Source organism: Scaptodrosophila lebanonensis, unplaced genomic scaffold (genome assembly GCF_003285725.1).
Source record: "Scaptodrosophila lebanonensis strain 11010-0011.00,11010-0021.00 unplaced genomic scaffold, SlebRS2 tig00001415-arrow-pilon, whole genome shotgun sequence".
In the NCBI taxonomy this organism is placed as follows: Eukaryota; Metazoa; Arthropoda; class Insecta; order Diptera; family Drosophilidae; genus Scaptodrosophila; species Scaptodrosophila lebanonensis.
In genome coordinates this window covers 8,393,060-8,417,892 of record NW_022060742.1, presented here as the reverse complement: position 1 = coordinate 8,417,892, position 24,833 = coordinate 8,393,060, and the positions used below count along the sequence as shown (strand labels likewise).

The window sequence follows — 24,833 nt, the reverse complement described above, 5'->3', positions numbered from 1 at the left end:
GCACCCAAACTGTGAAACAGCTGATTTGTGTTTGCACTATCTTTTTTTTTAGGAAGTAGCGAATAAACTTAATTGAAAATGCATTTAAATTTAGTGTAAACGCTTAGTTATATTTTTTAGTTTGGAAGTGTTTATTCTATGCATCGTCTCTTTACTACATTCACCATCAAAGCAATGTCGAAGAGCAAAGCAAAAGGAAAAACAGCCGGCACTGTTCCAGCAAAGCCGCCAATTACCGAAAAAGCGCCGGTCTCCCTGGATAAAAGCGGGAACATTGCCATACAAATTCTCGCCAAGCCGGGTGCCAAGCAAAATGGCATCACGAACATAGGCGCTGAAGGCGTAGGCGTTCAGATCGCAGCACCTCCTTCCGAAGGCGAAGCAAATGCGGAACTGGTTAAGTTTCTCTCGAAGGTTTTGGGCCTTCGCAAGAGTGACGTCTCTCTCGACAAGGGATCGCGTTCCCGCAACAAAATCATTCTCATCAGCAAAGGTGTGACCACAGTGGAGGCGATTGAGCAGTTGCTGCGCAAGGAGTGCGAATCGTGAAACATATTGAAGCTTTTCGGGATTGAACAAATTCATCAATTCCCCCCGTCCCCGGGAATTCAAACCGAATAACTGAATAGCTTTCTGGATTTGGACACATTTACAAATTCCGAATAGTTTGAACGAATTTGTAACCATGCAAGATGGTTTGCTCTTGGTACCCTGGCGGTGGTCTTTCATCACCATTTTAAGTTATTTAAATAAATAAAACTATCTTAAATTTGCTCTTAGTTTTTATTTTATCATCCTTATCGATCATCAAACTTAAATACTATTGTGTTTTTAAGCTATGTACTATCGCTTATGTGTTCGGTAGTCTTCCTTTTTATATTTAAATTACATAAATAGCTGGCATTCTAAATTAGAAATCCTTAAAACGACAACTGCTCTTCTTGTTTTGGCCTAATAAAAGGTCAGGCGAGTAAGTGTTTTTATGAACTAAGCGTGTTCCTGTCGCTTATAACGCGACAGTATTGTAATTGAATAGTTACTATAAACGAACGATTTTGGTTTGAAGTGGCACGTACACAATGCACCAAAAAATTAACAATGAAGATATGAATTTGGTATAACTTGTCAAGTTAAATCAATCAAATAATAAAGGAACTAAATGAGCATGTGAGTGAAGGAATTGTCAGTATGGCCGACGATGGTGTTTGGTGGTGTACGTGCGCTTTTGAAAATATAAATTTTTTAATCGACCTCCTCCATGTGGGATGCGTCCTCGGTGTCTTCGACCAGGGAGGGTGCATCGCCAGCGCTTTGGGCATCCTCCGTAGTCATGGGCTCGTCCTCGTCAATGCCAAGACCCAGCTTAATCATGCGATAGATGCGGCTGGCGTGCACTTGAGGACTATCCAGAGAGAAGCCAGATGACAGCAGAGAGGTCTCGAACAACAGAATGACCAGATCTTTAACAGCCTTGTCATTCTTGTCAGCATCAGCCTTTTGGCGCAGGGTCTCTACAATTGGATGATCGGGGTTGATCTCCAAGTGCTTCTTGCCAGCCATGTAGCCCATCGTGGATGTGTCGCGCAAAGCTTGTGCCTTCATGATGCGTTCCATATTGGCAGACCAGCCGAATTGTGATGTTACAATACAGCATGGAGAGTCGACCAAACGGTTCGAGACAACGACTTTCTCAACTTTGTTGTCCAAGATAGACTTCATCAGTTTGCACAAGCCCTCGAACTTCGCTTTGTCTTCCTCGCGCTTCTTCTTCTCAGCCTCATCCTCAGGCAATTCGAGACCCTCCTTGGTAACGGAAACGAGCTGCTTGCCTTTGTATTCCTTCAAGTGCTGGATGACGTATTCATCGATGGGTTCGGTCATGTAAACAACCTCAAAGCCACGAGCCTTGACGCGCTCAACGAATGCAGAGTTGCTGACCTGGTCCTTGGACTCGCCAGTGATGAAGTAGATGTGCTTCTGGCTCTCCTTCATGCGGGACACGTAGTCGGACAGAGAGCAGAAATCATCACCAGATGCAGAGGTGTGGAAGCGCAAGAAATCGGCCAACTTGGCACGGTTGTTACTATCCTCGTGCACGCCCAGCTTCAAGTTCTTGCTGAACTGGTCGTAGAACTTCTTGTAGTTCTCCTTGTCCTCGGTCAACTCCTCAATCAGCTCCATGGTCTTCTTCACCAAGTTCTTGCGGATCACTTTCAGCACTTTGTTCTGCTGAAGCATCTCACGGGAAATGTTGAGTGGCAAATCCTCAGAGTCGACCACACCCTTGATGAAGTTCAGATATTCGGGAATGAGATCTTCACAGTTGTCCATGATGAAGACGCGGCGCACATACAGTTTAATGTTGTTACGCTTCTTCTGGTTCTCAAACAGATCAAAAGGTGTGCGACGTGGGATGAAGAGAAGGGCACGGAACTCCAACTGACCCTCAACGGAGAAGTGTTTGACAGCCAAATGATCCTCCCAGTCGTTGGTCAATGACTTGTAGAACTCTCCGTATTCCTCCTGGGAGATATCATCGGGGTTGCGAGTCCAGATGGGCTTAGTTTTGTTGAGTTCCTCATCTTCGGTATATTTCTCCTTGATAGTCTTCTTCTTCTTTCCCTCCTTTTCCTTTTTGTCGGCATCTTCATCCTCGCCAACATCCTCAATCTTGGGCTCATCTGTCTCCATTTCCTTCTTCTCATCACCTTCCTTTTTCTCATCATCGGCTTCATCATCGCTGACCTCCTTCTCGCGCTCCTTCTCTACCAACAATTTGATAGGATAGCCAATGAATTGGGAGTGCTTGTTGACAATCTCCTTGATCTTGCTTTCCTCCAAATAATCGGTCTGATCCTCCTTGATATACAAGACAATCTTGGTACCGCGACCCAAAGGCTCAGAGTTGTCAGCCCTGACAGTGAACGAGCCACCGGCCGAAGATTCCCAGATGTACTGCTCATCATCGTTGTTCTTTGATGTGACAGTCACCTTGTCGGCGACCAAGTAGGCAGAGTAGAAGCCCACACCAAATTGACCAATCATGGAAATATCAGCGCCGGCCTGCAACGCCTCCATGAATGCCTTTGTACCGGACTTGGCGATGGTTCCCAAGTTGTTGACCAGATCAGACTTTGTCATGCCAATACCACTATCGATGATGGTCAAGGTACCAGCGGTTTTGTTGGGAATCAATTTAATGTACAGCTCCTTGCCAGAGTCGAGCTTGCTAGGATCTGTCAGCGATTCATAACGGATTTTGTCGAGAGCATCAGACGCATTAGAAATCAATTCACGCAAAAAGATTTCTTTGTTGGAGTAGAATGTGTTGATGATCAACGACATGAGCTGAGCGATCTCAGCCTGGAATGCGAATGTCTCTGCTTCTTCTGGCATCTGTAAAAATTGAAATTAAAACAAAACAGATTAGTAATTTATTTTTGTACACATTTTGTAAAATGTGAGTGCAATTATCCCTGCTATATGAATTTTATTTTCTTTTGTTCGTGCATAAATTTGCAAACTCATTACACATATGCACGTATGTATGTACATACATACTTATGTATGTATGCATGTAGGTGTGTACATCGTAGAACAGTCTAGAACAAGAAGTGGAGACAAGCTCTAGAGTCACCACCATGACAACCAAATTGGCGCCATCCAATTTGATATACATATGCCGAATTTAATGAAAATTGAAAAAAAAAAAAAAAATTCACTTCTTTTTTGCGAATCGCCATGTGCCGGTTCAAGCGACTGCAGTCATACATATGTACAGATGTATGTATGTATGTATATGTGAGAATGAAAAACGTGCGTGGTAAATTAATTGCAGCCCAATTTTCAGTTAAGATTTTCTAGAAGCATTTGGAACATCTGTATATACATACATACATATATAAAAGCCATATCTAAGTTGACGAAAATTCGGCGAAAGGTTCCAGAACCTTCGCCAATTGCTCATGCCGGCGAAAACGGTACATGTGTGTATGCGTGAGTCACGAATTAAATTTTGGCTTATACTTTTCGTCAATAAAAGAATAAGTTATTAATGAAAATTGGCGCAGATTGGCAAATTGCTTACGCATTCTGCGTTGCAACAATCAATATATGTATGTAACTGGCATTTGGGTCAAGAACTTTTCTTTACACACACGCACACGGCATCTTTTCCCTTGCATTGCATTATTTCTATTTTCACTGATAGTTCAATATTCAGTTGCTTACCTTGATTTGTTTCTTGGTACACAGAATAGAGATTTAATAAAATGGAAAACTTTTTCACTTTTCTTTGTTACAGAAAATGAAATTCACGTTTTACTTCGCCTTCTAGCAGACGCTTTGTTGCTCACCGCACGAAATTTGTTACACGACTAAAGCCGGCACAAGTCGGCACGCTTCTTATATACAGTTGCGATGCCAAATGCTAGAAACGTCGAGATCCTTCTGGATGGTTCGAGTTAACAGGGCTGCAATTTCCGGTTGTTAACACAGAGTTGCACGGAGTTCCGAACAAATAGTGCTGCGAACTGTTCGTTATTGTTAGATATAAGGCAGTTGATGTTTAAACTCAAACAAACAACAAAATCAAAGGTGCATAAATCTGCACACCCAGGTAGAAAATAGTTTCTAAGGTAGCAATGTTCCTTAGAACAATAAGAATTTCTTGCAGTTTATAATCCAAATCTTCTGCTTAAAAATTATGTATTGCGTTTTATGAGTACTTATATGTTTATATCAAATGCTAAAATAAACGGCAAACTATTTAATATTATTAGTGAGTCCTCAATTCTGTTTATTTGAAGCTATTAAATTATAGTACCAATTGAAATCTTTTCTTGTTCATTTAGTTACTATATATTCTATATATTCTTACTATATATTCTTAATATAACGAATTAAAAAACACCCCTATTAAAGAACATTTAATAGTGTTCAAATGTATTAATAATTATAAAAAAAAAACAAATTTAGCAATTTGCAAACAAATGGTACAGTTCACAAGGTTTGGTACATTTGTACCAAATGTGGCCCAGTGCTAATGGCTGTGCATACACGAATGCTAATAATCGATATCGATAAGTTTGTAGGGTTGCATGTCTGCAGATGTGTCCAACTCGCGCAATCATTCGATTAACAAGCCGCCCGAACTATTTGTTTTGTTTACAACTAATTTGGTGTATAGTGCTTTTAGATTGTCTGGTCTGCTGTGTGCTCAAACTACCAGCAAGGGCGACGCCGCCGAAGCTCTGGAGGAATTGTGTATACTAAACAAACATTGTTGGATTTTGAATTGTCCGGATTCCAAAATGGGCGGAGGTCGCTGCATCTTCCGGAGTTGCCCCGTAACTAGCAAACGGAACCCAACAATGCACTTTTTTAAGCTACCTGTGCCTGATTCGCAGCGTGTTATGGTTTGGTTAAAAAATTCGCAAAAGCTTGAGTTGTTAAAATTAACTCCAGAACAGCAAGCAAATCGGGTGGTTTGCGCTCGCCATTTCCGATATGAATGCTTCATGAACTACAAAATGGATCGTCTTATACCGCAACAGACACCTACACTCATACGCATAAGAAAAGACCTTGCAATTGATCTTGAGAACATTGGGGATAATGGAGAACCTGCGCTTGTGGAATTACCGCCGCCTGTTTTGCCGCATTTAATACCGCCGAAAGGTTTCAATTGTCCCCTTGGTTTTGATAAAGAACCATCGCCTTTGCCTTTGCAGTCGGACATAAATGTCGTCCACACTGTTACTACGAGAGAGAGAAGTTGCAACTCATACGGGAGGATTGAACCGGAAAAAAATCCTGCGAGGGAAATTAAAGTTTACACCAGGACATATAAGAGAAAGATGCCCGCAGCTAAAAGCATTCAACCCGCCAAACAAGTAATCAAAATTGAAACTGTATCTGTTCCAGTTAATGACCTCCACCACGCCGAACATCCTTTAGTGGGAAGCGAATCAGACGAAGCACATACTACTTTTAAAAGAAGCACGACCGCAATTGACAATACCGAACCTATAGTCATTAGCGATGTTGAAGAGCCAACTCAACTACAGCCGCAGGCAACACTACTTCAGAAATCACTAGAACTGCTGCAGCAAGATCATAATGCGCTAAAGGAAAGTTTCGAATCACTTACAGCCCGCTATATCCTCTTGCAACAGTCCAATATCGAGCTGAAAGCGATGTGCAACGCCACATCGACTACAAAAACCATGCCGCCACAATTGACAAAGCCCCAACTATTTAATGGTGTCAAAAAGTATCTCGGTCCGACAATGACGGCACTCCTGCGCATGGAAATGTTTGGTGGTGCGGAGCGTGCTTGGAAACCCGATGAGAAGCAGTTTGCCATGGAGCTGTTACAGTTGGGCGATAATATCTACAAGCATTGCAGCGACGAGTGGCGTTTTCGTCTGCCTGCCATGGGTGAGATACGTAGTTGGCTTAGTGATAAAAATGCCATCGCTGATGATGTTAATCAGGACATTTAGAATTAAATTTTATTAATAAATTTAGCAAACAATAAACCGATTAGTCCAAATGACATATAATTGAATTATCCGTTGCCTGCATGACACACACGTCGGGACTGGAGGCGTCACAAAAATGGTTCTGTGGGCAAGTTCCAATCACTGTCGATGGGGTAGTGGCCCCAAAACAAAATGCAAAAGTGGTCCGCGATGTGCAGGCAAATACGCGATCTGAGTTGCAAAGGCCACAGCTGTCGGTGTCCCCACAACTGGCTGGGTTTTGGTTGCGCTGGAAACAAATAGTTGGCTGATCTGTACACACTAAGCCATCGGGGCAGACGAAAGTTTGATCTACTGTAGGACTATCTCCGCCGAAACAAAATTGATACGAAGTCTGATTTATGCAAGCCACTCCATTGCTTTGACAGACATTACAATTTCCCTGGACCTGCAGCAGCAAATTAGTGCTCAGCGCGAGGAATATGAATAGCTTATTACGCATTTTTATGCTCACAACTCTGAAGACGATATTTCTATGGGCCGGCTGACGTTTTTGGCACTGCTTTTAAATGCTTCTTTCCCATTATCACTTGAATTTAAAACATAACCACAAAAGTTTATGACGGCGCATGATTCACAGGGCCAAAGGCTTATAGGTGGTATCAAATAAATCTGGCGACCTTGATTTATATGGCGAAAAGTTAGTTTATCTTTACAATCTACGCACAATTAGGCTATATAAACAGAAATGCCGCTTTGCAAATAGTAAGACTGGTGCTCTTAAGAAACCATCATAGTCAGACCTATTTCGGTGTTTAACGAAACCACGCAACCGCCACTAGACATGCAATTCCTAGCAATAACGGTGAGTTAGGCTAATAATTAAGCACAACATTGGAAAAGCCTCATTTTTCTATCCTGATTTAGTTAATATTGCTGCTATCTAATTTCAACTGCTCCCTGGCACAGTCCAGATGCAATCAATGTTTGGAAAACGGAATAGCCTGCCTGGATACATGGCGTTATGTATCCTGTACTGAAGGTATAATACCAGATAGGGTATGAACAATGATTAGATCACAAGATTTACATATTTTGGATTATCTTAGATGTGCCCGGGATCGATGTCAATTCTTGTCCCAGCGGCAGTGTGTGCACCAACCAAGCGGAGATTTGTGCGACACCTACGCAGGAAACAACTGCCGCCTGCTCTGAGGATAGATGTTCGAATTGTGATCTGACAAATAGAGTCTATGCTTGCCTGGATGAATACACATTTGGTATCTGCTATAATCAAAATACGGTCCATGAAGGATCTATTCAACAGTGTCCAGAAGGACGCTATTGCAGTGTGGATCCTCCGATATATTGTACTCCGACCGAATCATCTGTTGTACGTATTGGAGATTCTTACCTTTTTTTATAAATTGTCATTTTTCTTCATTGCAGCCCACTTGTGCGAGTCGACCACCAGGTTAGTTTGAATATTTCTTGTTTAGTACATTGCTTTGCAAATATTCTTTAGATGTCTCTACTGAATCATCCGCTCCAACTACGTCGGAATCCACAACGATTTCAAGTACTGAGTCCTCTACGTCTGACCCTTCGACTACATCGGAATCCACAACGATTTCAAGTACTGAATCCTCTACGTCTGATCCTTCGACTCCATCGGAATCTACAACAATTTCAAGTACTGAATCCTCTACGTCTGATCCTTCGACTCCATCGGAATCTACAACGATTTCAAGTACTGAATCCTCTACGTCTGACCCTTCAACTACATCGGAATCCACAACGATTTCAAGTACTGAATCCTCTACGTCTGACCCTTCGACTACATCGGAATCCACAACGATTTCAAGTACTGAGTCCTCTACGTCTGATCCTTCGACTCCATCGGAATCTACAACAATTTCAAGTACTGAATCCTCTACGTCTGATCCTTCGACTCCATCGGAATCTACAACGATTTCAAGTACTGAATCCTCTACGTCTGACCCTTCAACTACATCGGAATCCACAACGATTTCAAGTACTGAATCCTCTACGTCTGACCCTTCGACTACATCGGAATCCACAACGATTTCAAGTACTGAGTCCTCTACGTCTGATCCTTCGACTCCATCGGAATCCACAACGATTTCAAGTACTGAGTCCTCTACGTCTGATCCTTCGACTCCATCGGAATCCACAACGATTTCAAGTACTGAATCCTCTACGTCTGATCCCTCGACTACATCGGAATCCACAACGATTTCAAGTACTGAGTCCTCTACGTCTGATCCCTCGACTACATCGGAATCCACAACGATTTCAAGTACTGAGTCCTCTACGTCAGACCCTTCGACTCCATCGGAATCCACAACGATTTCAAGTACTGAGTCCTCTACGTCAGACCCTTCGACTCCATCGGAATCTACAACGATTTCAAGTACTGAATCCTCTACGTCTGACCCTTCGACTACATCGGAATCCACAACAATTTCATGTACTGAGTCCTCTACTTCTAGTCGTCCTTCTTCTTCCGAATCTACCATGGATTCATCTACTACCCCTTCTACTGTCTCTCCGACAGATTCTGCGTCAACCACGACGCCAGTACCCACAACAGTACACCCTGTCACGTTTTGTGCCAATGTACAGATGGAAGGTAGCTTCAGAGTAGAAAGCGATCCAACGTGCAAAGAGTAAGTATTCAGTATAATTATACATACGCCTGATATGTATGTATAAAGATTTTTTAATTTGCAGTTATATTTATTGTTATGATCTATCCGGACAACTTTTGGGCTGGTTATTTCACTGTAATACTAATGAATATTTCAATTCTGAGACTGGACGATGTGGAACGGAGAGGCCGTCCGATTGTTAAGATAATAAAATGCGTTGATATTATTTTTATATTTAATAAATATTTAAAACAATTTATTGAACTTCGTCTTCTATTATAATTTTAAATAATTTGTATTGTCTTGTTGCCGTAATATATATTTTACCGATGTTAGTCGAGATTTTCTCGCCTTCAAGATTTAATTTTACAAAATACATAAATATACCATTTATATTAAATGGATTTATTTTATAGTTCCAAATTTAATAATTATATACAAGGGGAGGGCTTTTCCTTAAGACAGTAGCGCTTTACTTCATCATACCATAAATCCTTTGGGCAATTCGCTTCAACACCAATCCAGCCATCGGTCGTATGAGATTTGCATATCACATACCTAATGAGACAGGAAAAATTAATGAAATATATATAACAAATCCCGTAGGTATTACGTTTTGCATGTTAAGTCCATTTCGTTTTTGTGGAGACCAGAAACTTGGGTTTCGTTGCAAAAAGTTTGTGGATCGCGTAGTAATGGAAAAACCGTTGAGCCCGAATCAACATTCTGAGTCTTACAATTGGCTACAGTTTCCTCTTGGTTATAGCATATATAAACATCATCGGTGCAATGCATGTTCTCAGGACACACAATTTTGTCGCCAGTTGCCACGCCTGGTAACAAGTTATAAGTCAGATTATCTGATTCGGATCGTTTTCTCAACTTACCATCAATGCAGAGTGAAAATGTTGTTTCATCGTGACAGGCCATGTGGCTTTTCGATTGACAAACATTACATTGTGCATATATCTGTGACATCAGAATTGATAATTGTAGCACCACCATAAAACCCTTTATCAGATATCGAGTTTCAGTTACCTTAAAATCATTTGAATTTGCACTAAATACTTACAGCCTTCATTTTTGCTTCAGAACATCCGCAACAATCGAAATATAATAGTCAACTAACATGTTTTGCGCATGCAGTTAAAAAATATTGGGTTAGTATTGTTCGAAATTACAATAAGATAAGTTGTTTGATTATGGAGTGGCAATAATTATTAGATAAATGGCAACACCTTGTTTCTGTTTCGTGGTAAATTTTTATTTTTAGCAGAATCTGTTCAAGTACATGTCATAAAGATTTTTGGCGGTACTTTATAGTCCCACAAAAAAACAACAATAACTAAATGTTTATAAATCAATGCTGATTATGATATAATAACACCACACCCTCCTGATTACTTAATTGACTTCTCGGAATATATGCGTAGTCTGAAGAACTCATCAAATATAGTCTAGATGCAGCCTTCAGGCTTTGTATCGCTGCATTTACGGATAGTATCATCAAACCAACCTTCTCCACAATCATAAGTTTTTGGACTTAGTATAAATTCTCCATTATTCGCAAAACAATAAAAGTAACTGAAAAAGCGGAAATAGTAAATAAATAGTTTATAATATTTGGCGTGTTTTAAGGTCGATTTAAAATAAGAGAACGTCTCAATGCATGTCTCCTTTTGCATTTGTCACACCGAATACCAAATTCATTTTTCGAGGTCAAGAACTTCTTCCAATTTCGACTTCGCAAATATGATTGAATTCGGAATTACGAACGGCTTATTTAATTACCTTTTGCAAGTAGGATCGGTCTGATCTTTAAAATTGGTGGTTTGTTGCAATTCCCTGCAAGTTTCCGCTGGATCCCAAACAGCAGGTGTCGTTGATTTAGTAGTTGTAGTTGTGGGTGGTTCAGTAGTTGTAGTTGTGGGTGGTTCAGTAGTTGTAGTTGTGGTTGGTTCAGTAGTTGTAGTTGTGGTTGGTTCAGTAGTTGTAGTTGTGGTTGGTTCAGTAGTTGTAGTTGTGGTTGGTTCAGTAGTTGTAGTTGTGGTTGGTTCAGTAGTTGTAGTTGTGGTTGGTTCAGTAGTTGTAGTTGTGGTTGGTTCAGTAGTTGTAGTTGTGGTTGGTTCAGTAGTTGTAGTTGTGGTTGGTTCAGTAGTTGTAGTTGATTCAGTTGTTGGTTCCACCCAACAGCTAGATATAGTTTCATTACCTTCATAACAAATATACTTGCCGTCGTTGCAATACATTCCTTCCGGGCAGGTTATATAATTCTGTGTTGGTACGTCTAGACGTGTAGAATTGTTAACCAATTAACCAAAGAAAGATTTTCTGAGTGCGACACTTACCGTCTATGCAGATCGAGTATGTATTGACACTATGGCAGGCTGCATAATTCGGTTGGCACTCATTACAAACCGCTGCTATGCTCTGCACAAGTAGCTGAAAATTCAGGAAAACGAATTTCAGGACTTCTTTTGGTACTTTCTAAGGAATTATAAATAGTTACCAATACTGTTATTAGTTTTAGCCACATCGTAGAGATCTCTTCGCTAGCGCGGTTCACTTTTTAAACTAAAATGCTGCGTACGAAAATGTCTTTTAAATATAAACTTGCCTATATATCATTTATGGGTTTTTATCTATTTGTTTGCATTCATTTCAACAAATGATGGTAAAAGACAGTTTTATGCTTATTTGTCTGTTTTATTGCTTATTTGGGATTGCTTTAATAAATTACTTTATATTAATGCTCGCATTTTGAAAACATTCAAGTGTTTTTATCTACACTCATAGCTTTAGCAGCACAATAATTTAAATATAGTTATTAGGAATACATAGCTGGGTATACATTTGTATTTTGATCCTTTGCTCTTATAAAATTAGAAGCGTTACATTTTGGACGATATAAATTCCATAAAACGTGCATCAAGTATTTTTACAAAGAAGTTTTTCAACGTCTAGTGTCAAAATTTAAGTATTTGTCGTTTAAGTTGTATATTTGTTGTTGATAGTTATGAATTCGGAGTAGTTACCTTGTAGTCTTCATTTTTAGATTTTAGTGGACATTATTATATTTAAATTAAATACATATTATTATATTATATTTAAATACATAAAACTAATATATATATATATATATATGTATATCTGAAACAAAATACAATACAATAACACTAGGAAGCAGTATACAAAAATACACACATTTTTAACTACCCATACTATTTGCAACACAGTGCACGAGTATGGTCTTAAGGCAAATCATAGCATTTAAGAAGCACTTTTTACTAGCTTAAGGCAACATTATAAACACATCATTATATATGCATCACTATGCTCAACATTATTCAGACATATAGTATGTACGTATGTTTGTATGTATATTCGAAAAAAAATAAATTCGTTACTTTCTAAAACGAAATAATACTTCGTTCAGCAAATGCACATTAAATTCAAAATGCTTGGACGTATTAAACGCAACCATATTCGTACCAAATACTGTTACTCTTATCCTCATTGCGTTTGCGCAATCCTTTGTCATCCACCTGTCCGGCAGAACCAGAAACGCTGCCTCCGCTCCCACTTGCCTGCAATAACGGACTCTGATCGTTGCTGGTCCCTGAACCACCAATTGTTGTGTTTATGATGCGATTGTACATGAGGAAAGTGCCCGGACTCTCTGCGGCGTTCGCTTTCTGTGGCGTTTGCGTTTCCGATGCTCCAGGTGTGGGCGTTGAAGTCCCAGTTGTGCTGCCGCTACTGTTAGCGGTTGCTTGTTGCTGTTGTGGTTGCTTTTGTGTGTTGGTCGAGCCATCGGGCAGCTTTTGATGCTCATCGATTAAATAAACGGTGCGACGCGAACCAGCAGCTCCTAGAGTTAAACTGCTGCCTGTCACATCCGGCGCTTCAAGACTGCTGTGGGCACAAATGAGTTGAGAATATTATAAGGTTTAAATTAAACTGAATGGGGCTGCATTTGTTCAAAGCTTTCAAAGGCGTGCTCGCATTAGTGGTAATTAGTAGGCTTGCTTTGTCGCCGGGCACAACTTTGTCGTCGTTGAACGTTGGGGTTAAAGAATTAGAAGCATACCCGTGCACGCTATTTCTACGTGAATTATTTAAATCCGTACGTTTTTGGGCCTGCAAACTACTGCGTACTGTGCCACCGCGTGTGATTGGGTTATCCAGAAACATATCCCTATATATTTACATACATGTGGGTGTTTTGTGCGTGTGTAGAGTTGTGCGTTTGATTATACATGAAAGTAAAAGTGGAACCATAAACCAAAACTCTCCGGAAACATTCGAAATGACTCCCACTTACCGCTGCAGGCTCTGACGCAATGGTACATTTCGCTGCAACAAATGCGTATCGGAGGCTATGGAGAGTGGCTCCTCATTGCTGTTGTCAGACTCATTGCCCCCCGACTCCGAACCAATCACAAACTGCGAACTAGCACGTGCATCATCCACCCAAGAGCGACGATTCTACAATAGAGATGCATGGTTATGTAGTAGCTATTATTTGATTCTTTTTTTTTAACTTACACGACTGGGCACCTTGTTCATTAAATCCGAACTTGCCTTCTTAACGCGGCGTACCAAACTGCTGGCAAAGGGCTTCCTATAAATATACACTCGTTATTACTAAACTAATTCACTTCTAAGAAGGAAAAAAAATTACTTCTTCTGTACTGTAGACTCAGACTTCTTATAATGCTCCATAATTTTCTCTTCCAACTTTTCCTTTTGCCTCTTTAAACTGTGCACACGTTCTGTGTAGTTCTTTTCCTCCTCATGGAAATGTTTTTTGTCTTCTAAAGAAATGGCCAAAAGCTCATGATATTGCGATAAAAGTTGTGATACATTCTCCATCAAGGCCTTCCGTTCGGCATCTAAATCCGCATTGTTTTGTATCAGCATCTGTGTAATAAGTTTCGAGATTGCACCTTTTTTTTTTTAGATATATGTAAAAGTATTATTTAAGAAAAGACTAACCTCGCAGCGCTGTTGCACCTTTGTGTATTCAATTTGCAAAAGCCGAACTTGATCCGTTTTGGTATTTAGCTCACCAGACAGCTCCGTATTCTGTAGCCTCATGCGACTGTGCTCCTCGCGTATCATTTTGTATTGTTCCTGTATGTTTTTGTACTCGTTTTTAAAGCGATCGCTAGTTGCGAAAAGATTGCGAAAATCGTCTGTTAGCTTGGAGTGCTCGGTGCGTAATATGGTAAGATCCTCGCTGCATGATTTCATGGTGCTGTTCTGTGTCGTCAGCTCCTCAATTCGTTTCTCCAACTCTGTTATGTTTTCGCGGGCATCGCGCATCTCATTGCGTAAATCGCGGACGGCCGCTTTTAACTGTTCTTTGTCCTTGTTAAGGGATTCGTATTCTGCGGAGAGTTGATCGTGCAGGCACTGTAGTGTCACCTGATCTTGCAATGCATGCTTGTGTTCCTGCTTCAGTGCATCGATGTCCTTGATCAGTGTATCCTTTTCAGCAGCCAACTGGGAATTGGCTAACTGTAATGCCACATGTTGTGTATTTAGCGATGTGATCTGTGATCCTAGCGCGGCAACATCTACACTTAACCGTGCGTTTTCGGTTTGCAGTAGATCGTTGTTGGATTGGAGCTCTAGGTTATGGTTTTGTAGCTGTGCGTTGGACTCAGTAAGGCGCATTACTTCGGCCATATCGTGTGAGGGACTGAGACGTACTTTGTGTTCAAAGCGCAGCTCTTGAGGCGCAATTCCGCCCAATTCTATATTCTTCTCAACAGTGTAGATCTCCTGACGATGACAGAGCACACACATATCGGACTTGGCATGCTCACCACCCTGGGCTTCCGCTTCCTCTTGTTGCTCACGGTTGACAGTGAGCATGATTTCGCGAACAGTTTTGAAAGTCTCTGGATTGCGCACTAGTTTCTCGACCACATGCTCGACATTCAGCTCGGTTGGCTCTCCACTTGATTCGTCCACACTCAGGCCTAGTTTTTCTAGATTGTGTCGTACCTTTTTGGTAACAAGTGTCCCAGTCACCAAGTCATTTCGCAGTGTAGTGATGAGTTCCTGGTCAATATCATGTTGCGATACCAAGTCCTTGTTTTGCTTCTCCAATTCGGTTAACTTAAGCTGCATGAGTTCTGCTTCTTCCAGGGCTTTGGCCAGCCGTATAAGCTCCTTGGTTTGCACATCCAATCTGTTGATGCTTTCGTCCAGTTGCACCGATTTCTGTTCACTGCCCTCCTTCAGCTTAGATACTTCCTTAAGCAGACTGGCATTTTCCCGCTCGTATGTACACACCTTAGCCTCAATTTCGTAAAGCCTGTGTTTGGTTTGCTCATATTGCTGTGTTTTCTCTGTAAACTGTTCAAGCTCCTTGCCTTTACTCTCCACTAAACGCTCCAAGTCATCGGCACGACGTTGTATGCTCTCATTAAGGGTTTGTATGCGCTGCTTCTCTTTGTTTAGAGTTTCTACATGCTGTTCCACATCGGAAAGCTTCTGCCGATCGGCTTCACGTTCCAGACTTTGACGATCATATGATTTTTGGCGATTATCAACGGCAGCTTGTAGTTTCTTATTCTCCTCCAATGCATTTTTGAACACGCTTTCCAGTTCTACATTTTGTTGTGTTAATCTCTGTATGTTCTCCTGCATTTGCTCGATTTTCAGTGAGAGTTTCTTCTTCTCTTTCTCGAGCTCCAACATTTTGCTCGTGGACTCGTGGAAAGAGCTCTCCTTTAGCTGTTCCAAGGCGGCAGTGAGGCGTCTATTCTCCAACTCTAGCTTGAGGGCGCGTGTTTGCGCATTGTTGGTCAGTTGCTCGGATAAGCTGTTATCACCTGAATTACAGTCGTCTTCATTGTCGGAAAATGATTTGTCAAACTCTTGCGTTGAATTCAAATTTTTGGCCACCAGCTGCAGTTGAGCATTCTCCTCCAATAGCTCCTCTAACTTTGAGCGATCCACGTCCCGTTCTAAGGCCATGTCGTTAAGCTTTTGTTTGTATTTTATGATTTCCGATTCCAATGTTATTGCATGCTCCGAACGCTTTCGCGATCTTTGTAGTTGTTCCTCCAGCATATCTCTAAAAATGTTTTGTGATTTGTAATTTGTGATCATGTAATTTTATATTACTAATTTAATTGTTGACGTACTTGGACTCGAGTAGTACGCGATTGTCTTCGCGCAATTCCTCAACGCGCGATTTATAAAAGTCCGAGTCACCCAGTTTTTCGCGATACTTCTGCACCTCAATCTCCAGACGATCGGCGCGTTCGGCACGTTCTCGCAATATGTCCACTTCATCTCGATATGCGGCAGCACGCTTTGCCTCCGCAAACCACTCTTGGCTCTATAAGATGTTTGAAAATCAAATAAGAATCGACGTAGAGAAATTTCAAACTACTTACCTCCTGCCGCAGTTTTTCGAAACGCAGCTTCTTGTCATCAAGTTCTTCGCGCAACTCCAACAGATTTTCTGATTTCTCCTCGCTGTTAAATGAAATAAATTTTTAAGTGAAACATATTGAGTTTTAATTCAGTAGCTCACAGTTCTTGTCGCAGCTTTCGGTTCTTGGATCTAAGATCTGCACACTCGACCGCCAGGTGATTGCTTTCCGAATTGGATGAAGACGAAGGCGTTGAAGTAGCTGTGACGCTTGAAGGAGAGCGCGGGACTCCAGTGCCAGCAACACATTCCACACTTTCGCTAGCGTTGGCCTCCGGCTCTACACAGACAGTTTCGATCCACTTCAAGTACATGTTATCGCGCTCCTTCGTTAAACGTAATATGTGTGCGTACATATTCTCTGGCGTTAGCCGGTCCAGTGAGTCTTCGGTGAGCACCAAGCTATGGCTGTCGGTGACTTGTTTGATCAGTCCCACAATAGCATGCTGGGTCTCCAAATCCAGTTCTTTGATGCGTGCTATAAAGAGCTCTTTGTTCGGACATTGCACGGCCGCGCCCAGAAGCAATGTAAGCAGTGTCTTCATTTGTTCCAGACCATTTTTGCTCTCTGGGTAGTAGCCTAAAGTAAAGGCATCAGGCAGAACGAGTATGGTTTGACCAAGTTCCTCCTCGAACAAGGACTTTAAGTTGCGCACAATGCATTCAAAGTTCTTAGCACGAGCTATATTCAAAGATAAGCCACTCAGATCGATTAGCTCATTGGGATTGTTCTGGGGCTCCGGATCAATTTGCAGCCAAACACTATGTATTATGAGGCCATCCAGCAAAGATGTGTAACCGGCCAGTATCTCGGCACGTGGCAGACAAGATTCCAACTGAAAGCAGGGGAATACAAATAGTGAGTTGGCATTGCTTTCTATGGACAATTAGATACAAATCGACAACCCAATTAAGGTAAAAAGTCGACTTCAACATTTAACAAACATATCTTAATTAACTTTAACAAGGTATGCAGCATGGACAAAAGGCCCGGCTGGCCAAGAGGCTCATACATACACACATGTATGTACATATATAGTTCATTTAACAATGGTAATGTTTATGTCTTTGCCAGCGAAAGACCGCCGTGGGCAGCGGCGCAGACAAAAAGCAGCAAAGTCGCACTAATGACAACATACATTTTGTACCGTAGAGTCAAAGCCAGTTACAATGACCTTGGGGCCATGGCGATGCGGAAATCAATGCGCGTTGCTCCCACAAAATTACATGCATACATACATATGTGCGTTGTTATATTTATGTAAATTTAACATTTAATAAATTATTCCAAGCACGTTGCATACTTATGAGACATTTTATTTACTTACCCAAGAAACAAGTGCTCCATTTATGAATTCGTCAATTTCCATTGGCGTTGCCGTCCCAGACATTGTGCTTGCGTATGTGTGCGTGTATGACTCGAATATTAATTTAAGCCGCCGCCACCGCTGCTTCTGTTGTTGCACCTGTCACGTCCACACAGCTGCACTTCAGCTAGCGGCTGCTGTTTCTTTGTTTCTAGTAGTATATCGCCGCCGGCGCTGGCGTCTGTTTGGGCTTAATTATCTATCAGCGACAGGTTGACAGCCTCCCAAACACTGGCACACAACAACACACATATGCATATACATACATTCACATAGGGACACTGCCACACGCACATGCATGCGCAGTTGCAATGCCAACAAAATGCTAACTTAAAAAGTTGCAAGTAAAATATTAAATTTTCTTTTCTTCGCAATTAATTAAGACACATGGCCACATAGCACGCAATAGCGGTCGCCGGAGTTAACGCAGTTAGAGCACAAAACTAGTTTTTACAGCAATGGAGCAGCAGCAGTAGCACCCCTGCACTTGACTTTGTTTTGCGTTTTGCTTCAGCCTTAATGGAGAATACTGTTGTTTTTTATGTTATGCGGTCAGTTTCATTTATAAATATAAAGCTTAGAGCACTTTTAACTTAACAATCAACTTTTTAAATATTTTAATGCGAAAAGGCACTTAGTAAGTGCGTTGTTGGGGTTGATGATGCTTGCGCGTCGTGTGAATGACGAATGAATCAAAAAGAAGGGCGCCTGTTATTCGATAAATTTGTTTTTGTATTCCGAGCACAAGTATCGATCAATTTTCTTGCTGCTGGCAATGCTACAATTCTTATTAGCGCGACAGTTGGAGAACGAAATGTTGCTGAGAACGAAACGGATTATTTAACGTGCCGCAAAAATGGCCCGTAATTCGCCTGCAACTGAGAAAACAATTATGGTGAAAACAAAAAAATTGCATTATTAGAAACATAAAATAAAGTGTCGAAAATCTTAAATTTACTTTACGTCGAGTAACGGACTGAGCCAAGACTGAGCAGTTAATGTTGGCTGCCTATATATAGATACTTTTATATACATATGTAAAAATATTGCATATCAAAAAAATTGAGTATCGATATGGGTAATCAGCCTGGCAAGCTCCAAGCCCATACACAGAGTGGACGTCCCAAAAAAAATGTGCATTGGAAATCTGCAGGCAAGTTTAAGCTGTCTTCCCCCACATAAATAATTGTAAATTCCTGTTTACTGTGCTTATTATAAATAATTATAATTGGTCGTTCGGCAGTGCCACAGCAACATAGCCCACATAGATGGTGGGAGCGCTAGAAATGCAGTTATTTTTAGAAACTCACATATTCAAGTGGTTGCCGTGGCCACAGCAGCCCGCTCCTAACACACACTGATGCTTTGGTCGCGTCTGCCTGTGTGTTCGTGTTTGGCATATTTGGCCTAAAATGTTAAAAGACGGGCAAAGTAATGTTTTCGAAAATGCTTTCAAAATGAAGGCGCACATCGAGTGTGCAAATGCGAGAGTCTATTAACATAGAGTGTTTTATTTGCTTTACCTGTGCTTTCAGAAAGGCCCTCTCCGCCGGGTCGTCCAATTTTGACGCCGCTCTCCGAGCAACAGCCCGATGTAGTGAACTTGCGCTGGGAGCGTCCAGTATTGGATGGGGGCTCGCCTATCACTGGGTACGTTGTCGAGCATCGTCGTATGGGCTCGCCTCATTGGGTGCGTGCCACGCCCACGCCCATAGCAGGCTGCGAAGTGTCCATCAGTGGCCTTGAGCCTGGCTGGCGTTATCAGTTTCGCGCCTTCGCCGAGAACATTGTGGGCCGGTCAGATGCTAGCGAGCTGTCCGATCCACTGACCGTCACCTTGCAGCGTAACGCGATTACCGTTCCACGCTTTATAGACGAGCTTTTGGACACAGACGCCGTAGAGGATGAGCGCATCGAGTTTCGTGTGCGCATACTGGGCGAACCACCACCCGAGATCAACTGGTTTAAGGATGGATACGAAATTTTTAGCAGCAGACGAACGAAAATTGTCAACGAAAACGATGTCAGCGTCCTTATCATACATCAAGTGGCGCTCACTGACGAGGGTGAAATAAAATGCACGGCCACAAATCGTGCCGGTCATGTGGTGACTAAAGCACGTCTTATGGTGCAGGCACCGCCCAAAATACGGTTGCCACGTACTTATGAGGACGGGCTGATCGTCGAAGCGGACGAGGTGTTACGTCTAAAGGTGGGTGTTGCTGGACAGCCACCGCCGGTCGTTACCTGGCTTCATGAGGGTGAGGTAATAGCGCAAGGCGGGCGCTTCGAGATTACGAATACAGATAAGAATTCACTGCTGAAAATCGACAACGTGTACCGCTCAGATCGTGGAGAGTATATGGTGCGTGCTTGGAACAAGCTGGGCGAGGATATGACATCTTTTCTGGTCACAGTAACAGCACGTCCCAATCCGCCTGGCAGAGTGCGTCTTAATATGTCGTTCGGCAGGTCGGCTACGCTTTCGTGGACGGCACCCGTTGACGACGGAGGCTGTAAAATTGGAAACTATATCGTTGAATATTTTCGCATTGGATGGAATGTGTGGCTAAAGGCGGCCACAACACGCTCTCTCAGTACAACGTTACATGATCTTATCGAGGGCTCCGAATACAAGTTTCGTGTGAAAGCCGAGAACCCCTATGGCCTTAGTGAACCTTCTATCGAATCCGACGTGCTTTTCATACCAGATCCTAAACGCGGTATAACGAAACCGAAATCAGCTACAAAAATCACCGATGACAAAGAGAAGGAAAAGCAGAAGGGAAACCCAGTGCCTCCACGTCGAAAGACGTTATCACCACCTCGTCCGCACGTGGATGCGGCTACTGGAATGTCGCCAAAACAATCGCCTGCCGCAGTGCGGAAGCCACGACCTCAACTAATTGACAATGAAGAACTGCATCGCGAGATGTCTTATGGCACATCCGATCAAGCACTTAAAATGGATGTGCGCAAAAGTCCATCGTTAAGTAGTGCTGAGTCCACAGCTTTGCAGAGCTCCAAAGTAAACTCAAAGCTAAATCTGACGGTCATTACCACAACCGCAGTGCCAGATACGCCAGAATCGCCTGTGGCTAAGCAAAAATCTCCGCAACGTACGCCAACACCGTCACCTCTCAAATTGTTTAAGCCAAAATCCACATCTGAAAAGGACAAATCACCAGTCCGTCCCAGGCCTACATCTCAGAAACCTCAGCCACTGCCGCCACCGCCGTTGGCATCACCAGAACCCTCAAAAGCGCCGGAGGTTCCACCTAAACAATCGACCCTTGAACGGAAGCGTAGCCTGAGCCCAATCAGACAGTCAACACCATTACGAAAAAGTCCCACACCACCCCAGCCCATCAAGTCCACACCAGCGCTGCAGCGTAGTGCCGAGCCTGTACAATTGGGAGTTAATCAGAATGTGCGTCGTTTTGCGGGACACGCCCTGAGTCCAGCAAAGAATGTACCGTCTTTGGCAATTGCGATTGCCACGAGTGCGTTGGGTGGCGAAAAATTGCCCAATCCTATAATCGAAATCAGTGCACCACCAGCTCCGGATTCGCCCAAAGAGATTACTATAGAAGCTTCAAAAACTATTGTGCCTGAAACACCACCAATTGCCACATCGGATTCGACACCTCCTGCATCGCGTCCTCTAAGGTCAACGGACAAACATGAAGACGTCCACACGAGCAATGAGTTCATGCTCGTCGTGTTCGACAAGAATAGCAAGGTCAAGGATAAAGACAGTGAGTACAATATGTTCTTACAAAGAGATCATGATGTATTAATTTTTCTTTTGTTCAGAGCAAGATTCCTTTGAATTGGACCTGGAGGATGCCATACAACCGCCGCCAATTTCCATATCTGCGCCTGATCTAGCCTTCTTAGAATTTACCAACTTGCATACCACGTTCCCGCTGCGACGTTCTGTTAGTTCCACGGAGCTGCTCTATGAGCGAGCCATGGCAAGATTTTATGAGGCTGTTGAGCTAGAGGAAGCGGAGAAGGTGCGCAAACAAAAGGTTTCTCAAGATAAGCTAGCCACACCATCGAATCCACCTCCGCCACAGAGTATCTTCCGCAAACGCTTGGGCTCTATGAGTGAGGCGGAGCGTTTGTCCTTTGAGCGAAGAAGCGAGCTTCGTCGTCAGTCGACCGATGTGGTGCAGGATCTGAAACAGACAAACTTGGGTCGCAAATGGAGCTCACGGGAAAATATTAATGACATGAAGCCACTTTCTCGAACCACTGGTATGCTTATTACGCAACAGTCCAGCCAGGATGATGAGGAGCAAGAAGAGGACCGCACGGAAAGCACAGCTGAGGACAGCGAGGAGATGGAAGACATCGAGGATTATGAGCCACAGCGTCAACAAACCAGCAGCTACGATCTGGGCTCTGACTACACTGAAAGCACTGCCTCCTCCGACCAGGATTCGATAGAAAAATTCAAAATGGAGCTGATGGCACGTACGCATTCACCGAGTCCTCGTGATCTGGAGACTTATCATCCGCGCAACATGACAGCCGGAACCTTTACTCCTTATCGGGCCCCCACCCCCGAACAAGCTGCTGTTGTATTAACACGTCCTGTGCCATTGCCCAGCCCTGATTTTGTGCCTAAGCCTATTTTGAAGCGATCGTCTAATGAAAACGTTGAGCAAAGTACGCCCAGCAGTCCGCCTGTAGTTATCAATAGCGATATTGTTACCAATCCACAGTCAATTACACCGTCAAGTAATTTAAAACTGGACCTTGCAAAAGGTATAAAATCGTTTTTTACTCGCGACAAACGTTCAGCCACCGAAAAGAATACAGAAGCAAATCAGGAAATCTCAAATCCATTAGAGAAAACTAATGCTGCCGCCATTGCAGCCGATCTGGAGATAAAACGCAAGGCAAAGGAGGAAGAGGATCTGAAGCGTCAGGAGCTGGAACGCCTAATGCAAGAGGAGGCGCATGCCGCCGTCGATCACTACAGCGATCTGGTGCGCCAGGTGAGCAGTACTCATAAATATCACACGCCGCTTTATCTCGATCGTGACGAACTAAAACGGGCCGCGGCGCGAGCAGCAGAGGAGGCTGGTCAAAAGAGTGAAGACGAAGATGAGGAAACCAATTTGGCTACCGAACTCCAAAAGCGTCGCGCCCCCAGTCCCGATAATGATAACCTACTGGCGCCACCTCCAATTAGTCGGGAACGCCGCCTTTCGATTTCTGAGCGCGAACAACTTGTTCATGTACGAGATGCGGCCAGCAATCTAGCCATGCACAAGCCACAAACCAAGACGCCCGAAACGCCACCCATCGATGCACAGTCGGCGGAAGATCCCGAATATCCCACCTTGTTGGTCGTACCATCACCAAAAACCAAAAACAAGACTACCAGCGAGTCGGAGAGTGTTATGAGCGAAATTGTGGAGGCACGCCCAGATGCTCGGGGACGCACGCGTCTGGTCAAGGTAAAACGAGTAATTAAGCGACGTGTTCCTTCCAGCACGCGCTCTCGCGATGCTTCGCTCAATCGACCAGCAGTGGACCTAAGCCAAGCCCTCGATCGAGGTTCACAAACGGCGCTGATCCTGTCAGCCGCCGATCGTGATTTACTAGAGAAAGCAGCCGCTTTGGCGGTGGCACACTCAGAGGAGCAGGCTCATGAAAAGGTACGCTCTGCGGTCAGCTATTCCACCGATCTGGTGCTGTTTCTGGTCGCTTGCTATGTGTATTTGTTCAAGGACGCCAGACTAGTACTTCCTATATTGGCACTCATGATCTATCGCCAGCTTGGCGAGGCAATACGCGGCCATATGCCCAATTGGATGCGTCGTAGGGGTGGCGGAAACAACGACGGTAGCTAGTCACTTCATATGCCTTTATCATTTAGTGATAAGTTAGTCATCAAAATATTTACCTATTACAAATGTATCTACTATGTTTTATGTTTTAAGCTTTAAGTTCGAAAGAATCTCGCGGACTTCTAAATATGTCTAAGCCCTGGGGTTTGTTTTCATGTACACGAGTATGTATGCCTCGATTACGTCCAGTTCTTGTTCTAGGCTCAAATTAAATATATTGTGTTTGTTTGTGGGTTAGTTTCGGTCCCTGCTGCGTTATGCATTGTTCATCATTAAATTTGAAAATAAAGTACTGTAAAGAAACACAGATAATTGTTTATGACATGGTTGCTGTTGAACACTAATTGTTCTTTGTCGGTTCCTAACAACGTCGTTTACAGGATGATTTAATTAACATGCAGACTTGCACCTTCATTTTTGTAAATGTAACTTTATTAATTTTCATAGAGACTGGTCTCTATTCGAAACATGAGGTTGACAATGTGCCATTACAACTTATCTCAATAGTTGAGGTACTTTTTGATTTTAAATTGAACTTCAAACCGCTCATCTCAGTTACTGTAAATAAGCCTATACTATACTTGGATTTGTTAAGTTTTGGTCCAAAAAATGTACTGGCCCTTATACAACTAAACTTCTCTCTCTACCATATGCTCAAATCTCGTTTCATGTCCGTAATATAGAAATCATCAGAAACATATTGAGTCGGTGAAGAATAACTCCTACAGCTTATTCTCTACGGATTAAACTGGGATCCCAACCTGTCATCGTTCGTTTGTTGTTGTTGATAATTTACACAAAGAATTAAGGTGTTTTAAATTCTAGATAAGGCTGAGAATATCTGTAGACACGTGAGAAGATTCAGTGATAATTTTAAAAATGTTCAACTCTACAAATTTATTAATGTTGTTACCTTTGTTGGCATATTTTGATGCAGACCTTTCTGATGAGTAACCGCCTCCACTATAAACGGATCGAAGCAACTG

At 42.6% G+C, this 24,833-nt stretch overlaps 6 protein-coding genes across 7 annotated transcripts; 4 read left to right on the top strand and 2 right to left on the bottom strand.

Moving 5' to 3' along the window:
- Window positions 1-67: 67 nt before the first annotated feature.
- LOC115632919 (UPF0235 protein C15orf40 homolog) lies at window positions 68-779 on the top strand. The gene has a single exon (XM_030530210.1). The coding sequence runs from the start codon at window positions 139-141 to the stop codon at window positions 547-549; it is 411 nt and encodes a 136-aa protein (XP_030386070.1). The 5' UTR covers window positions 68-138; the 3' UTR covers window positions 550-779.
- A 157-nt stretch (window positions 780-936) lies between these two features.
- On the bottom strand, window positions 937-4,378 carry LOC115632918 (heat shock protein 83). The gene is made up of 2 exons (XM_030530209.1): window positions 4,231-4,378; window positions 937-3,396 (listed from the first exon to the last, which is right to left on the bottom strand). The coding sequence occupies exon 2, from the start codon at window positions 3,394-3,396 to the stop codon at window positions 1,243-1,245; it is 2,154 nt and encodes a 717-aa protein (XP_030386069.1). The 5' UTR covers window positions 4,231-4,378; the 3' UTR covers window positions 937-1,242.
- Window positions 4,379-5,205: 827 nt separating this feature from the next.
- On the top strand, window positions 5,206-6,727 carry LOC115632197. Its single transcript, XM_030529243.1, has one exon. The coding sequence runs from the start codon at window positions 5,313-5,315 to the stop codon at window positions 6,504-6,506; it is 1,194 nt and encodes a 397-aa protein (XP_030385103.1). The 5' UTR covers window positions 5,206-5,312; the 3' UTR covers window positions 6,507-6,727.
- Window positions 6,728-6,783: 56 nt separating this feature from the next.
- LOC115632196 (flocculation protein FLO11) lies at window positions 6,784-9,412 on the top strand. The gene is made up of 6 exons (XM_030529242.1): window positions 6,784-7,350; window positions 7,413-7,527; window positions 7,595-7,878; window positions 7,935-7,959; window positions 8,011-9,175; window positions 9,240-9,412. The coding sequence occupies exons 1-6, from the start codon at window positions 7,330-7,332 to the stop codon at window positions 9,358-9,360; spliced, it is 1,731 nt and encodes a 576-aa protein (XP_030385102.1). The 5' UTR covers window positions 6,784-7,329; the 3' UTR covers window positions 9,361-9,412.
- A 2,573-nt stretch (window positions 9,413-11,985) lies between these two features.
- On the bottom strand, window positions 11,986-18,564 carry LOC115632484 (girdin). 2 transcript variants are annotated; one of them, XM_030529660.1, is made up of 10 exons: window positions 17,942-18,564; window positions 16,716-17,449; window positions 16,576-16,657; window positions 16,321-16,517; window positions 14,156-16,250; window positions 13,842-14,080; window positions 13,706-13,781; window positions 13,482-13,645; window positions 13,248-13,355; window positions 11,986-13,069 (listed from the first exon to the last, which is right to left on the bottom strand). In XM_030529660.1, exons 1-10 carry the CDS (start codon window positions 18,002-18,004, stop codon window positions 12,628-12,630), a joined length of 4,200 nt encoding a protein of 1,399 aa, XP_030385520.1. In that variant the 5' UTR covers window positions 18,005-18,564; the 3' UTR covers window positions 11,986-12,627. The 2 variants fall into 2 exon arrangements, with proteins under 2 accessions (XP_030385520.1, XP_030385519.1); XM_030529659.1 differs by having other exon boundaries at window positions 11,987-13,072.
- Window positions 18,565-18,795: 231 nt separating this feature from the next.
- LOC115632455 (titin homolog) lies at window positions 18,796-24,154 on the top strand. Its single transcript, XM_030529611.1, has 3 exons — window positions 18,796-19,133; window positions 19,516-21,738; window positions 21,797-24,154. Exons 1-3 carry the CDS (start codon window positions 19,055-19,057, stop codon window positions 23,848-23,850), a joined length of 4,356 nt encoding a protein of 1,451 aa, XP_030385471.1. The 5' UTR covers window positions 18,796-19,054; the 3' UTR covers window positions 23,851-24,154.
- The last annotated feature ends 679 nt before the right edge of the window (window positions 24,155-24,833 follow it).

Coding starts and splice junctions, on each gene's coding strand:
- LOC115632197 (XM_030529243.1), top strand. CDS start 5,313: ATGGGCGGAGGTCGCTGCATCTTCCGGAGTTGCCCCGTAACTAGCAAA.
- LOC115632455 (XM_030529611.1), top strand. CDS start 19,055: ATGGGTAATCAGCCTGGCAAGCTCCAAGCCCATACACAGAGTGGACGT. Junction 19,134..19,515: donor TGTGCATTGGAAATCTGCAG/GCAAGTTTAAGC, acceptor CTGTGCTTTCAG/AAAGGCCCTCTCCGCCGGGT. Junction 21,739..21,796: donor CAAGGTCAAGGATAAAGACA/GTGAGTACAATA, acceptor TCTTTTGTTCAG/AGCAAGATTCCTTTGAATTG.
- LOC115632196 (XM_030529242.1), top strand. CDS start 7,330: ATGCAATTCCTAGCAATAACG. Junction 7,351..7,412: donor TGCAATTCCTAGCAATAACG/GTGAGTTAGGCT, acceptor ATCCTGATTTAG/TTAATATTGCTGCTATCTAA. Junction 9,176..9,239: donor AGCGATCCAACGTGCAAAGA/GTAAGTATTCAG, acceptor TTTAATTTGCAG/TTATATTTATTGTTATGATC.
- LOC115632919 (XM_030530210.1), top strand. CDS start 139: ATGCATCGTCTCTTTACTACATTCACCATCAAAGCAATGTCGAAGAGC.
- LOC115632918 (XM_030530209.1), bottom strand. CDS start 3,396: ATGCCAGAAGAAGCAGAGACATTCGCATTCCAGGCTGAGATCGCTCAG.
- LOC115632484 (XM_030529659.1), bottom strand. CDS start 18,004: ATGTCTGGGACGGCAACGCCAATGGAAATTGACGAATTCATAAATGGA. Junction 16,251..16,320: donor CGCGTACTACTCGAGTCCAA/GTACGTCAACAA, acceptor AAACATTTTTAG/AGATATGCTGGAGGAACAAC. Junction 13,073..13,247: donor CGTAGAAATAGCGTGCACGG/GTATGCTTCTAA, acceptor TTGTGCCCACAG/CAGTCTTGAAGCGCCGGATG.